Genomic DNA, 15495 nt, shown 5'->3' on the forward strand with positions numbered 1-15495 from the left:
GATTTGCTTTGCTTCGAAAAAATACGGATATCCAGAAAAACGGATATTAGAAAAATAAATAGATATTTGCGGATATTTACAAATACTTACGGATATCTCATCCGCTTTGATTAATAAAAATAATCATAAAAAATTAAACAAATTTATTTTGTAATATAATTTTTTTGCATGATATACAAAATAAAAACTAAAAGAAATAGTGAAACTACATATTTTGTAAATTTTAAACTTAGTTAACAATTATAATAACACAAAACTTAAGAAAAAGTTATAATTGTTTTATAAATTTTTTCTCTTCTTTTTTATGTAATACTTTTATATAAGTAATAATGTGAATAGAATTGATCAAATCATATGTTATCATAATAATTATATAAACTTATACATGTAAAACATTAAGTATAATCAAGATGTATATATATTTATATATTTTCGGATCGGAGCAGATATCCGCTTCTCAAAATTTTGATATTTGTGATTTGCTTTGATTTTAACGGATATTGATTTTTAGTATTTGCTTTGCTTCAAAAATTTACGGATATCCAAAAATTTCGGATCGAATCGAGATGAATAACGAATCGAATCAAATTTAACAAATAAAATGTCCAGTTGTAGAAGTAAGAGTTTATACAAATTAATATAAACTGAATTAAATTAAATTACTGTTGTGGCAGATTTGCTTATGTGGCTACATATTAGCGGCAGAAATAAATTAGAATAAAGCCAGTTGGATTGATAATAGGGTCACACGTGGGTGGCCATACTTGGTCGAGTGTGCTAATAAATACAAAGGTTGTGAGGAAAACGACAGGAAAGCGACAGATGAGGGATGAAACGGCACACAAGCCATATACGCAACTGAACGCAATCGACATGGTTTCTCTCGACAGAACTGGACAATAGACACTGCATACAATGCCGTGTATGTATCTTGTAATTATCGTCTCTAGTAAAGTTGGATAGAAGTCAGAAAAATATATCAACATGTTTTTTCGGAAATGTTCTATCCGATTTGGCTTTCGTTTATATTTTTGCCTTTCAGTTTCAGTCTTTTTATTTACTTTAAAACAATAGTATTTTTTTTAAAACACTAATTAATGTAATATACATTTCTTTTGATTTTGATCTAGGTTTGTCAACAACATGCAATCCGGATGATACACTACTACATACAATCCATTATGCTAAAATGTCTTTATAGTTTTTAATTCTGATTGACATCGGTTTTAGTTACATTTTTTTTTGGCAACTTAAAAAATAAATAAATAAATAAAAATAAAAGTTATAATATCATTTGAGATCAGTTTTTTTTTTTTTTTTTGCGCTTCCATTCACATTTGATCAATTCAATTACTGGAATTTGAACAGTGCTATCCTAAACATTATTGAATGATAGCAAACACAAAAGTCAATGAACTGAATGATGTATGAAAAACGAATAGAGGATAATACCATATAATCTAAACCAAATCATTGTATGTAATGAAAAAAATCCATCAAGTTAACTATGTTGGTCAAATCTCTTCTTGAAAAGATTCCATTAATGTTTCGCAACCAACGTGATATAAAGCGTGTATTCCCAAAACAAGTAACATTATATGTACAAGCAACATATTAATAGGGCATAATTAGCAAAGACTATAAAAGTTTGATTAAACTTGGTAGCCGACTTGTTTGGTAACTAAGTCTCTACGGTTATTTGACTAACATATGATAAGGTTCAGAAAGAGTTAAAAGTTTGGCCGTTAGGTTCAAAACTGCTTGGGAGGGATTTAATCATGACGGAGAGACGTGAGCCTGATCAGGGCATGGACCCTGAACTCCTTGTAGGACCTATAATTAAAAAACAAGAAACATATGCATGGTAAAGAACATGGACCCTGAACTCCTTGTTGGACGTTCTAAACATATTTAAAAAGTTCGTGGAAATGGATGATTTGGATGAAAAGGTAGCCTTTGATTCTGTTGGAGTGGAAACAGAAGAAAAAGAAAAAATAAAGAATTACTTGCGTTGATTTAATCTTCATGATCGTGCGATGGAAGATGGACCACATTATACACGTATGTGACTGTGGAGCCTCAGTCCAATCATCCGTGCTTTGTTTATGCGGGCCATCTGATCTGGGATCGTGAATTATGGTGAGCTGGTCTACTAATTTATCATCTTCGTGGAACCAAAAGTTTGATAGAATTTATTAGGCTTTTGTCTTGCTTCTCAGTTCTCAATACTTCTCATCATCGATTCACTCGGTAGAGTCAGCATTGCTTTGATCATTTGGGACCTAGGGTCCGATTGGTAATGGCTGTAGCTTTAAATATTTTGCTGTAGAAAAAAATCTGTAGATTTTTTGCTGTGGCTTTAGATTTTATTGCTGTAGAATTTTATTGAAGCACTAAAAAATTGCTTTGGATATTTGGCTCTGCAGAGCACTTGTATAGCTGTAGGATATTTTAAGAGCTGTGGTTTCAAAAAAAAATTTAAAGCTTGATTGCTCTGAATTTGGTGCTGTGGAAATAAATAGGGCTGTGGACAGCACCTACATCAACTACCAATCACCCCCCTAGTCATATATGACCACATAAATTTAGAAATAAAATAAAATGCAAATCTAACGAAAATATCCATTTCACATATATTAAGACTACAACGTTTCAATGTCATACTTACTCATCAATGTGCAATCTCCTCTTAAATCTCACTAGGCCAAGCGTGAATACAAAGTATACATCACTTAAATATATATACTTACCAAAAAAAGAACTCAATGTTTTTCTTACGCACATCACTGAGTATAAAATATGTACATCAATGTTAAACAAAACTCTACAGAGTACTAGATTTTGCCCTGATAAATTTGACCACCATGCTATTTTTGAACTTTTATAAAACTATATATTACGTGTATATATATATACACAAAATATTTAATATAAAGATATATACAGCAGTTAATGGTGGAGACTGATAATTTAACCAAAAGACAATCACTACCTAATCTTTCCTAATTTGATAAATTGTCGACAATTTTATTATTATTTTTCACCGAAAGTGGATTTAACCAAGGTTACAGTGATTAATTACAACACTAATTCAAAATTCCGATGGAGAATCATTTGTTTGATATGATAGATTAGCGACAGCACATAGGATTAAATTATAAAAATAAACAAGTGCTGAACTGATATTTTCTCACGATATATAGTAACATTGAAAGAGAAAAAGGTAACTTAATTCATGTTCCGAAGTTTATATCGTTACAGTGTGCACAACCTTATTCTTAACTTCTATTTGCCGTACCAGGTGGCGAAACTATATAGTTTAAAATGCATATCGACTGAACATATGTGTTTACAGTGTAAACTCTTGGCTCCGAATGGTAACTGCGGTTTGAACAGTGCGGAACAAGCGGTTTAACTGCGGTGCGCGGCGGGGCGGTTAGTAACATTCGAAGCGTTAGTTAAATAATTTATCATCTATGCACTTTTGTCATTATTTCTTATCTTCTATAGTTCTTTCCCATAAACCAATTATTCAAAACAAAAGATTCCCACTTTTTTTAAGATTTGGGATCATATAGTGTCAGGAAAAAGTGATCAATAATGTAATGAGCAGTTCATACTAAAAGTAATGTACACTAAATAATAATGTAATAAGCACGCGGACAAAAAAATGTAATAGGCCTAAGAAGAATAGTAAGTGAAGCCTTTAAAATCTGATCAAGCCCATTAAACCTTATCACGACATGAACAGTCCCACATCGTTCAAGCAAAGAGAAGAAGCTGTGTTTATATGGCGACAGAGTCACGAAGATGATTGTCCCTTCGGGGACATCCGATAAAATTGGAACGATACAGAGAAGATTAGCATGGCCCCTGCGCAAGGATGACACGCACAAATCGAGAAATGGTCAAAATTTTTTTTTTCCTTTTTTTTTCAAATCGGTTTCAAATTTAGTGTTCCTAGATTTCGATTTTCACTGCTTCTTCTGTTCTCTAGAACCGTGACTCGGTTTCAAATTTAGGGTTCCTGGATTTCGATTTTCACTGCTTCTTCTGTTCTCTAGAACCGTGACTGATGTTTTGGGATTCAAATCTGCACGAAACAGAAAGTCTTTAGGTTTCAACTCACAAGAGTCGGTGCGTTTTGTTAACCAGAAACCCGGTACATAATGTATTAAACGAGATTCCGGTTAGGGTGTAAACGAACTGAACTGAGCTTTGACGAAATCCTCTAGCTGGCTCAGAGGTACTGATTGGATTAGTAACACACTAACGCCATAAAGGCGTGATTTTCATGCTTTTCATTGTCAAAGAATAGTCAAAGATTTGTTGATGTGTGTGTAGCTTATTCTCAAAAAGCCTACTATATTTTTTTGGTTTAGTCTCTTTACCAGCCGTGGAACATAACAAATGCTGAACCAGATTCACACCAATGGTACACCAAGTTTAAAATGCATTGGATATTTCTCAAGTCTTGGCTTGGCGTATATCTGGAAAACTAATTAAACCAACAATTCAAATTAAGCAAAACTTTTTTTCTTCTAAACTTGTCCTCTCAAAACCAAAAAAATACTTGTATTACATAAATCATATACCGGAACAGTGTGGCTACACGCAGAAGTTAATTTACTCGTTGGGCGATGATTTTAAACTTATATGTGGCTACACGCTCAACATACATCGTTCAACATTTGCCTCTGTATCTGTAAGCAACATTGCTATATGTTTCTGGATTGAAAAAAACTGCAGTCTATGAAAGCCAAGTTACAAAAGAAAAAACTGCAGTTTGGTCGATAATGGTTGTTAGAGCTGATACTCCTCTTGCAAGTATCGGCCAACCTTCCTTTTTAAATTCTGAATCTTTCATATACAGTATTACACAAAACAAAGAGGACACACTTTTGAAAAAAAATAAGTTTGTCCCCTAGGCAGGGCGGTCCTCACTCCTTAGCATAGCAAACAGAGCCGGTTCAACGGTATCATGCATCCTGAGACAAAAAAAAAATTAATTTCCAAACTATTATTTTTTTATAAAAAATCTGATAGATATATGTTTTTTTCAAAATACCAGAAGTATTTTTAAAAATAAATCTATGAAAAAAAAAAAAACTTTTATATAAAAAAAATTAGATCCTTTTTCTTATTTTTACTATAAAAATACATGTACTTTTTAAAAAAATCGAGTCCTAATTTATTAAAAAATAGACAGACAACGGATTAGGCCCCGGACAGTCGTACCATTCGCCCCACTATCTAAGCCGGTCCTGATAGCAAGTGAAACTTGGTCTATAACCCCCTTCCCCCAATTTTTTTTTTTAATTACAGATATATATCTCCGAATTTGCAAAGAAAAAATTATTAAAACTTTAACTAAATTACTTATAATCTTCAAAATTTCAAGATCGACCCCCTATAAAACTATTGTAAAGTTAACTCGTTATTTCATTAACCCCACAAGTTGGTGTCTTTATAAATCCGGCACATATTGAGTACTACGTTAAAGACTACTTAGTTGCGGTCTCAACCTTCAACCAATCTGACTCACGTTACTTTAAAAATGATAACAGTAATAAACAATCTAAGATTAATTGATGGTGTCATGCAGCAGTAGCATGTATTCATTTACCATATGTTTAGTGGGTAAGAGACACTTGCAGTATCCTAACTCCTAAGTCGTTTAATGAAGACTAACGTTACAAATATGTTAAAGTGAGTCCACCACTATGTACGTTAAATGATTACCTAATTAAATTCCGTTTTGAGCTTTTTCACATTGATCCGCAGGTTTCCAAATTAGTAAGCATTAATATAAAATGAATTAATTTGTGGACTTAATTTCTTAATTAGAAATGGTTAGGTCAGAAAATAGTACTAATATTCTTGGCAGTTGAGATTGAAATTTGAAAATTCTCTCGGAGACTTTTCATATTGGTTGTATATCGTAATCTAGTCAGTATTTTATCTATCTCGAGTCCAATGAGAGTGGCTTTGACTTGTTAATGCGATTGAGATTCATTCTTATATCAAAATGCAATGTTTGATTCAATGAACTAGGCTGATATGGTTAGGAATTATAGAAGAAGAAAAGCAGGATTTGCAGAGATCATAAGAAAACGTGCCCGTGGTGCCAAACACTTTTATCATATCATCTTTATAAGTTCTATTAAGGTCATGGAAGCCATTGCAGAACCATTTTCATTAATTATATAATGATTGAACTCTGGTTAACGTATTTGGGATAACACTGATCATGACCTATTAGTGATGTGGGACTTTAATATGACCTCCTAGAGCCCACAAAGAAAACGATCACGACGGCCATTTCTTTATGTATATGGGAGAAAAACTACAACATTTAAGTTGGATAATATATCTAATCGTCATGAAAATGACCATCAAAAACCTTGTCTTTATTTTTTGTACATTCTAATTAATTGATTTCTCTCAGTAGTCGTACATAATAAATTTTTAATACAAGCAGAGTATGTTTGACAATAAACCGGTTTAAGACAGTTATAAGCCATTGTTTTTGTGGTATGGTTTCTAATTTTCAGTTTATACTAAGTCAATCGTAGACATCCATTTTAAAAATGCTGCAAATATTAATAAACTATATGATGGTCCGCAACTTGTGTGGGCTAATATATATATATATATATATATATATGCGTAACAAATTTTTATTTTAATTTTTTTATATAAATTTAAAATTGTTAAATTAGTCATATTTTAAATTAATATTATTATTATATAACTTCAATATTCATATCGTTCATCAGTTTACCAATTAAGTTTTTTTGTTTCATATTTTATTTATGGAAAGTAAATTTTGAATTAAATTTTCAATAGTAATAATAAAATTAGAAAAATTGGAGTTGTTATTAAACACTTGTTATACGTATGGACTGAAAATAACTCGAGTGACATTGTAATCATTATAAACAGTCACAACTCACAAAACATCAGCAAAATAACAAAAGCAAATAAACATCATATATTATTAATAATTTAGATTTTAAAGACCATGAGAAAAACAACAAATCTCAAAATATTACATTTGTATTCTCTTGGATTATGCTTATTTTATGTTTAAATCATAATATAATTCACTATTATAATCATAATTATAACAATACTTTTATTCTTTTATTTACTATTTTAGTAACGTACTATTTTGATAATATTTTGATTTTGTAGACCAAAATAATCCATAAATATAAATTAATTTATATTAGTTAGGAATATAATTATTTAATATTCTAAATATATAAATTATTTAGCATATGTATATAATTTATATTTTATGATATATATTTCTATGATATTTTGACATTAATCTTAAATTTAATATTGTAAAAATATATATTTAGATTAATATTATAATAAGAGATAGAGAAAAAGACTATAATATTAGTTATTAAAATCATAAACTAAATTAAAGATAAACCAATTATAATTTATTATTGTAATAATCTGTATTTGGATCAATATCTTTAATAATAATTAGAAAACATAGCTATAATATTAGCCATTAAAATCATAGGCTAAATGTAAGATAAACCTAATTAAAATATTACTTAGAATTTGTTAATAATATTTATTGTTAATATATAGTTATTGAATAATGACCCCAAATATCATGATAATGAGAATAAGAAAACATAGCTATAATAGTAGCCATTAAATTCATAAAATAAATATAAGAAAAAAATGAATATTATATTATCAGTAAAATTTGTTAATATATATATATATGTATATATATATTTATTTATCAATTAACACTCCCAATTATCATGAGAAATACATATCTAAATAATAGTATATATAGATCGGTAGAATTGGTTAATACCTATTGATTAAATAATTATCTAAATATCATGGTCAGATATATATATATATATATATATATATATATATATATATATATATATATATATATATATATATATATATATATATATATATATATATATATATATATATATATATATATATATATTAAAATAAATTTAAATGAGAATTAATTATTTATCCTAAAATTAAAGATAAAACTAATTATAATTTATTATTGTAATAATATGTATTTGGATCAATATTTTTAGTAAGAATAAAAAATATTGCTATAATATTAGACATTAAAATCATAAAATAAATATAAGATAAAGCTAATTATAATATTATCAGTAGTTTTTTTTTTAAATATCTATTGTTAATATTTATTTATTGATTAATAACCCCAAATATCATGATAATAAGAATAAAAAAAACATGAGGAAATTTCATGGAGCCATTAAAATCATAAACTAAATATAAGATAAACTGAATATGATATTATCAGTAAAATCTGTATATATATTTTTTTATTAATTAACAACCCCAATTATCATGAGAAATATATTTAAATAATAGTATATAGATTGGTAGAATTAGTTAATATATATTTATTAATTAATTATCCTAAATATCATAATCATATATATATATATATATATATAATTTTAAATAATTATTATTTAGACTAATGATTTATCCTAAAATTATGGAGCATATGACAAATCAGCAAAATTCTCTTTTCAATTAATAGTATAGATAAAATTCGATAAGAAAACAGAATAAACAAAAATAAAAATAAATTACTTTTTATAGTTATTTTTGTTTATAATAAGACATATGCCAGGATAATAAAGAATATCTATACCAATGGTCAATTATTTTGAGAAAATGCTCAATAACTCGCTGGCCTCCTTTGTTTTTCTCAAACTGGCCTACTTTGTATAGTTTTTGTTTGCAAGTTGTAATAAAATGACCAAAAAAATATATTAAAACTTACATAATGTTATTTTAATAATGTTGACTTACTTATCGTTCTATCTCTCTCTCCCCATTTCTCAAATATCTTCGTCTCTCTCCCCAATTCGTCACATAGACAAACCAACCAATTCTTCACCCTCATCGCATCTCATCACACCACCGAAAAACGCTGGTTTCGATAATGTCGTTCAATCTACTTCTCTTCCCATACTTTATCCTCTTTCTCATTCTCTCCGACTTCGCGTATTCTCAAACATTACCAAAACAAGAAGGTATATCATATGTAGTCAGTTATATGATTATAGGGTGTTACATATGTTTTAATCAATGTATGATTATCTGTGATTTGAATTTTTTTCGAAGTGGGTGCTTTAAGAGCCGTAGCGACGGCGTTGAAGAAGAGTAACTGGAAATTCAATGTCAATCCATGCGACCTCACTTCTTCTGATGGTGGTTGGAGAAATCCTAACGCCGGCAAAGGATTTGAAGACGCCGTTACTTGTAACTGCTCCTCCACCGTTTGCCACGTCACCAGCATGTTCGTTCTTCCTCCCTATATACAAAAATATAGTATATCTTATCTCCTTTTATAAAACTTTCATTTCCATTATTATATTAAATTATTAACAATGAAGAAATCCAAAATATTATTGATAAACTTAAAAAGAAAAAAAATTAGACTTGGTCGAAGTAGTAGTTCTCCTATTCGGCAATTACTAGACTACCATCAAAGTGATTAAATTATTAATTATTAACCAATTAACACAATTCAAGAGTATTTGCGCTCCTACCAACACTAGATCCTATAATTAGCTAAATACTAAAATCAACTGTGCTCGACTCTTCTAGTGAAAGTGAAGACCATTATAGACTTATTTTAGGTATTTATCTAAGTGCACAATCTATAGTGAGTTTAATTTTAAAAGATTTTAAAATTCATTTTCTAAAGCCCTATTAGGCTACTACTACCATCAAAGTAAATTAGTTGTCTGAATGTAGACAAATCTATGCGCTGTCGCTATTGACCTTTTTAACGCGCCCGTGAGTCTAATTATTTCTAACATGTTGCTTTAATGATAATGCTATTGGGCTGTAAACATAATGGACCTATACTTTGCAAACCATTTTTAAAAGCTAATACTTTCTTCTTTTTCCCTCTTAAAATCTTGCCGAAACAGAGTTCTCAAAGCACAAGACCTCCAAGGATCTCTTCCTAAAGAGCTCGCTGGACTTCCTTTTCTGCAAGAGATGTAAGAACCTGACTAGCAAAGTATTTAGCTCTCTAACGTTCTCATTATTACAATATCTGCCGCCAGAACCAATATCTTTCATAAACTAACTTAACTGTCACATTCTTCTTCCGCTTGCAGTGATCTATCTAGAAACTATCTCAACGGTTCCATTCCTCCCGAATGGGGAACCTTGCCACTGGTAAACATGTACGTATCTTTTTTAATCTAGACTTTACATAGATAGATATGTGTGTATGAATGTATAGATTGATTTGGGTAACTTTGTTGGATGATAAAATGCAGCTCACTGCTTGGAAACCGGATAAGTGGTCCAATCCCGAAAGAGATTGGAAACATTACAACTCTTACGAGCCTGTAAGTACACTTATTTGACATTTATGTATTCAACAATGTTTCAGACAAATCATACATGTAATTAATTAATATATGATTTGTTTTTTTTTTTTTTCTTGAACATTTTTTAGTGTCTTGGAATTCAATCAGATCTCAGGGAAATTACCTCCAGAGCTCGGGAATCTACAGAAAATTGAAAGAATGTAAGAATCCATCTCCAAGTTCTCTGAAAAAGGTTACTTCTTCTAGAAGTTATTGGTATTTACAAAAGATGAGACTATGCAGTGACTGACCGGGGTGTAGATGTAAAAAAATTACTGTATAAAACTAAATGAAAATAATAAAAATGGAAAGATATTTTTACAACAATATTTTTTCTCTTACCACTTGCACAATAATGCTTTAGGAAATAAGGTTGCTACAACCCTTTTTTGACATATCTTTAAAATCTAGATAAAACATTAGTAGTAACTTTTATGTTTTCTCTTCGTAGACTTCTTAGCTCGAACTACTTGACCGGGGACATCCCAAGTACATTTTCAAAACTTACTACGTTAACTGATTTGTAAGTACTCCTCTACTTTTCTTTGATCCCAGACAATGTGTTTTGCTGAAGATTCTAACCTTTCTATTACATTGTTATTTTTTGCTTTATAGCCGTATAAGTGACAACCAGTTTATTGGAGTTATACCAGATTTCATCGAGAACTGGACAGAACTTGGAAAACTGTAAGCAAGCAATCATTTTCTCTGATTTTGCATATCGGTATTGGTTACTTATAAAGCTGTAGAATGTTTATATTGCTGCATGTTGTTACAGGGTAATTCAAGCAAGTGGTTTAGTTGGAACGATTCCTAGTACCATTGGTCCTCTTGGAAAGTTAACAGACTTGTAAGTACAACAACTTTGCGTGCCGGATTCATTGTTACTGTCAATGATATTTACTGTTTCATTTTTCCAAATTCGAAACTTTTTGTAGGAGAATCAGTGACTTGAATGGACCTGGTTCTCCATTTCCACCACTACAAAACATGACATCGCTGAAGACATTGTGAGTTTGAGCCTTAGACTAAACACATTATGACATTCAGTAATGGTTTCTTCCCACTTTTGTTGAGCCTAACTTACATTTCCACTCGCTGTTTGTTTGCAGGATTCTTAGGAACTCCAATCTTACAGGAGAATTACCTGCTTATCTTGGATCAATCACAACGTTAAAGCTCTTGTTAGTCAACTCTTTTCTTCTTCTACAAGCACAAACTATGAACAATAGTTCAAACTGACATTGTGAAAGTTGTTGTGCAGAGATCTTAGCTTTAACAAACTAAGTGGACCAATCCCAGAAACATATAGCGCTCTTTCGAATGTAGATAACATGTATGATGCTCTTCTTTCCCATTATTTCCCCTTCTTTCTTCATGGTTTGTTGACAGCTTAAGTTTTGTTTTCTGATCTTGCAGTTATTTTACAAGCAACATGTTAACTGGGGAAGTACCAAGTTGGATGGTAGACAAAGGAGACAAGATGTGAGTTTTCCTTTCTTTAACGTTACATGTATACAAAACAAATTTCTTTGTATTGATAAAACTGGATAATTATATTGCAGTGATCTTACTTACAATAACTTCTCCAAAGATCCAAGAACTGCAGAATGTCAGAAGAATTCTGTGTATGAAGAACAATAAAAACTCAAGCTTCTTGTACCTTCAAATTCATTAAAAACATCTTACAGTTTCTTGATTCTATTTATATACAGGAATATGTTTTCAAGCACAAGCCCTTTAGTGGCAAATAACTAGTAAGCTCTTTTCTTCTTTTAATAACTTATCAAAGCTTTGGTTCTAACACCAAACTTGTTATGCTTTGATACAGCTCAAACGTTTCTTGTCTGAGCAACTACATATGTCCAAAGAGTAAGTCTTTGAAGCTATATAATTACATTAACCATATAGCTAAAAATATAGTAGTGCATCTGATTTATCTTTTGTTTATGTTGTCAGCTTTCTATGGCCTTCATATAAACTGTGGTGGTAATGAACTAACAATCAACGGGACTAAGTATGATGCTGATACATCAGATAGACCAATCTTCTATAACAGTAGAAACGGTTGGGTTTCTAGCAACACCGGGAACTTCTTAGATGATGATCGGTCTCCCAAAGAAGTAACCTTATGGACAAATAGATCAGAGCTTAAGATAGCAGAACCTAGGCTTTATACACATGCCCGTCTCTCGGCCATCTCCCTTACTTACTATGCATTGTGTCTTGGAGAAGGAAACTACACAGTTAATCTTCATTTCTCTGAAATTATGTTCAGTGACAATGAAACATATGGTAGTTTGGGAAGACGGTTCTTTGACATATACGTTCAGGTAACTTACTTAAACTTGTCTAAACTATTTTTCTTAACGATGATGTGTTATGATATTAGAGTTATGAGAAATATTACATAGACGAGACTATAATATTTGAAAAGATTGTGATTCTTATAGATATTGGCGTGTGTGGTAATATGCAGGGTAAACTTGAGGTTAAGGATTTTGATATTGTGAATGAGGCAAAAGGTGTTGGAAGAGCTGTTGTTAAGAGTTTTCAAGTTATGATAACAAATGGGAAGTTGGAAATAAGATTGTTTTGGGCTGGTAAAGGAACTCAAGCTATTCCTTCAAGAGGTGTATATGGCTCTCTCATATCAGCTGTATCAGTAGATCCAAGTAAGCTTTGCTAATCTCAAAACTAACTTTTGTTTGAGTGTTGTTTTCCTTGTTGTTTGTCTCTTGATTGTATCTCCCATGATCTTTCTATAGATTTTATTCCTCCAAAGGAAGCTGGCGCTGGAACTGGAGTTGGAAGCTCTATTGGCATTGTAGTTGGTGCTGTAGTTGCTTCTACGGTATTTCTTGTGCTTTTAATCGGAGGTATTTTATGGTGGAGAGGCTGCTTGAGACCCAAGAGTCAGATGGAGAAGGGTACTTATAAAGATTAAACCTTTAACCATCCATTTTTAGTTGAAAGTGTATGTATCTTCCAAAACTAAACGCTGTTGCTTCACTTTCAGATTTCAAGAACTTGGATTTCCAGATTAGTTCCTTCTCCTTGAAGCAAATCAAAGTTGCTACAGACAACTTTGATCCAGCAAACAAAATAGGAGAAGGTGGCTTTGGTCCTGTACACAAGGTTAGCATCATAATGTTATTGACATTTTTATGAGAAAAAGGAATAATAAAGTTTTGTCCATTGTATGAATATAGGGAAAGTTGACAGATGGAACCGTAATTGCAGTGAAGCAACTATCATCTAAATCAAAGCAAGGGAACAGAGAGTTCTTGAACGAGATTGGTATGATCTCCGCATTACAACATCCACATTTGGTTAAACTATATGGATGTTGTGTAGAAGGTGGCCAGCTCTTGCTAGTCTACGAGTACTTAGAAAACAACAGTCTCGCAAGAGCACTTTTCGGTCCTCAAGAGACTCAAATACGGCTAGATTGGCCAACGAGGCAGAATATTTGCGTCGGGATAGCAAGAGGATTAGCTTACCTCCACGAGGAATCAAGACTCAAGATTGTACACAGAGACATCAAAGCCACTAATGTCTTGCTGGACAAGGAACTAAACCCGAAGATTTCGGATTTCGGTCTTGCAAAGCTTGATGAAGACGAAAACACACACATGAGCACACGAGTTGCAGGAACATAGTGAGTCATTCAACCAATCAATCACAAAGAAGTTTAATCTCTCTTTAGATTTCTTGTAACCAAAGCAATCTTTTGTTGTGCAGTGGATACATGGCTCCAGAGTATGCTATGAGAGGTCATTTGACAGATAAAGCAGACGTATACAGCTTTGGCGTCGTGGCTCTTGAAATAGTTAATGGAAGAAGCAACACGAGCGCACAATCTAAGGCCGAGACCTTCTACCTCCTTGATTGGGTAAGTTATTTTTTGCCTCTTAAGATTTATGGGGTTTGAAACAATGAGTAAACATATATTTTCAAAACTCATTTGGAGCAGAAAAAAAATATATATAGAAAAAAAAAAATATATACATATATAATATATATTAACCGCTAATACTTTGGGACCATATAAGAATGTTTCATCTAGCTATACTCAGAACTGGTTTGGTTAAACCCTAAACACACATTTGAACAAGAAAGTCATGAACCTGAATCTTGATTTATTCCACAGGTACATGTTCTAAGGGAGCAAAACAAGCTGATGGAAGTAGTAGACCCGAGGCTTGGAACAGATTACAACAGAGAAGAAGCAAAGACGATGATCCATATTGGGATCCTCTGCACCAGTCAAGTTCCGTCGGACAGACCGTCTATGTCGACCGTGGTGAGTATGCTCGAAGGACACTCCACGGTGGATGTTGAGAAGCTTCTTGAAGCTTCATTCAACAGAGGAAACGAGAAAGACGAAGAGAGCGTGAGAGCGATGAAGAAGCATTACGCAATGATAGGTGGAGAGGTGATGACGAATGTGACTGATCAGACTACAACCACAGACGGACCATTCACGTCGTCTTCTACGTCCACGGCCAACGCCGGTGATCTTTACCCTGTTAAGCTTGATTCTGCTTATTGGAACTCTAGAGTTTGATCATGCATGGTTTATGTTTTTGCAAGAAACAAATCAAAAATTAAATTACGGAGCAAGTAATTACGACTCTCTTTGTTTTGCTTTTTGTAAAGTATTCTTTTAACGTTTATTTAAGACAATTTGAAGACTACGTTTCTTGAAACAGAATATGCGATATCTTAAGAGATTAAAAATGTCCAAAACAATTTATATGAAGTTATTATGAATTATGGAGCACGTAACTATGAATCTTTTGTTTATATAATGCTATTGTATAATAAAATAAAATAAAAATATGGATTAAGCAATTATGAAATAGTTAACAAAAAAAAGTAATTAGGAATCTTTTTTTGTTTGTAAAATCTCTTTATGTTTGAATTACATTTATTTATTTTTTTATTTTTTTTTATCAATAATTACGTTTATTTTTATGTTAGACAATTTGAAGGTTATTTCTTGAAATATAATATGGGATATATTAAGAGATTAAACAAGTCCAAAACA

General features: G+C 31.4%; 1 protein-coding gene and 1 non-coding gene across 3 annotated transcripts; both read left to right on the plus strand.

The window, feature by feature from the left end:
* Positions 1–3816: 3816 nt before the first annotated feature.
* Positions 3817–3919, plus strand: LOC125607686. Its single transcript, XR_007338759.1, has one exon. It is a non-coding gene; the product is annotated as a U6 spliceosomal RNA (small nuclear RNA).
* Positions 3920–8843: 4924 nt separating this feature from the next.
* Positions 8844–15142, plus strand: LOC106439379 (probable leucine-rich repeat receptor-like serine/threonine-protein kinase At3g14840). 2 transcript variants are annotated; one of them, XM_013880817.3, is made up of 23 exons: positions 8844–9086; positions 9178–9352; positions 9993–10064; positions 10185–10253; positions 10350–10421; positions 10532–10603; positions 10894–10965; positions 11058–11129; positions 11221–11292; positions 11381–11452; positions 11555–11626; positions 11707–11778; positions 11862–11927; positions 12008–12070; positions 12158–12199; positions 12274–12314; positions 12402–12775; positions 12922–13117; positions 13211–13372; positions 13462–13580; positions 13655–14103; positions 14187–14337; positions 14596–15142. In XM_013880817.3, exons 1-23 carry the CDS (start codon positions 8996–8998, stop codon positions 15010–15012), a joined length of 3063 nt encoding a protein of 1020 aa, XP_013736271.2. In that variant the 5' UTR covers positions 8844–8995; the 3' UTR covers positions 15013–15142. The 2 variants fall into 2 exon arrangements, with proteins under 2 accessions (XP_013736271.2, XP_013736270.2); XM_013880816.3 differs by having other exon boundaries at positions 12274–12775.
* Positions 15143–15495: the final 353 nt, after the last annotated feature.

This window comes from Brassica napus, chromosome A3 (assembly GCF_020379485.1).
Source record: "Brassica napus cultivar Da-Ae chromosome A3, Da-Ae, whole genome shotgun sequence".
NCBI lineage: Eukaryota > Viridiplantae > Streptophyta > Magnoliopsida > Brassicales > Brassicaceae > Brassica > Brassica napus.